This window comes from Crocuta crocuta, unplaced genomic scaffold (genome assembly GCF_008692635.1).
Source record: "Crocuta crocuta isolate KB4526 unplaced genomic scaffold, BGI_CrCroc_1.0 scaffold61, whole genome shotgun sequence".
Taxonomy (NCBI): domain Eukaryota; kingdom Metazoa; phylum Chordata; class Mammalia; order Carnivora; family Hyaenidae; genus Crocuta; species Crocuta crocuta.
Genome location: NW_027528369.1, coordinates 6,175,605 through 6,176,078, shown reverse-complemented (window position 1 = coordinate 6,176,078; position 474 = coordinate 6,175,605). Strand labels below are relative to the sequence as shown.

At 61.4% G+C, this 474-nt stretch overlaps 1 protein-coding gene across 1 annotated transcript in view; it reads right to left on the bottom strand.

Annotated features, from left to right (window-relative positions):
* The window catches only part of CDH13 (cadherin 13), a 1,024,187-nt gene extending 1,023,954 nt beyond the window's left edge, over window positions 1-233 (bottom strand). The window contains exon 1 of the mRNA XM_077754065.1: window positions 98-233. Within this exon, the coding sequence (XP_077610191.1) occupies window positions 98-142 (45 nt within the window). The 5' untranslated portion in view covers window positions 143-233. The remainder of the gene's footprint in view (window positions 1-97) is intronic.
* Window positions 234-474: the final 241 nt, after the last annotated feature.

Below are 474 nucleotides of genomic sequence, written 5' to 3'. Positions count from 1 at the left end.
CCCCCCGCCCCCCGAGCGCCCCCTCCCGCTGCCGGTGCCAGACGATCAGAATGCAGAAACGGGGCGCGGGGCGCGCCCGGCAGCCCCTCTTCCCTACCTGGGACAGGAGAACGCACAGGAGGAGCGGAGTTCTCGGCTGCATTTTGCCCGACTAGAAGCGCCCGGCGGCGTTTTCATTCATGCACTTGGCTGCACTGAGCATATTTTCCGTGGGAGCCAGGCTTTGAGGAGAGGCTCTGCCTCACCAGCCAGCCAACTTCCCAAATAGATCAGCGGCAGCATCACGAAAGCATTGGGTAGAGGCTGATGACCAGGACCAATGGCTTTACAAGACGGATTCCTTCATAAAGCTCCCTCGTTTTGCATGGCAGATACAGGGCGAGCACCTCGCACAGAGCGAGCCCCTCGGAGGAGGCAGCCCCTTTGCCTTTTTGGACTGTTGGGGCCCAGCCTCACAAATCACGCTGGGCAACG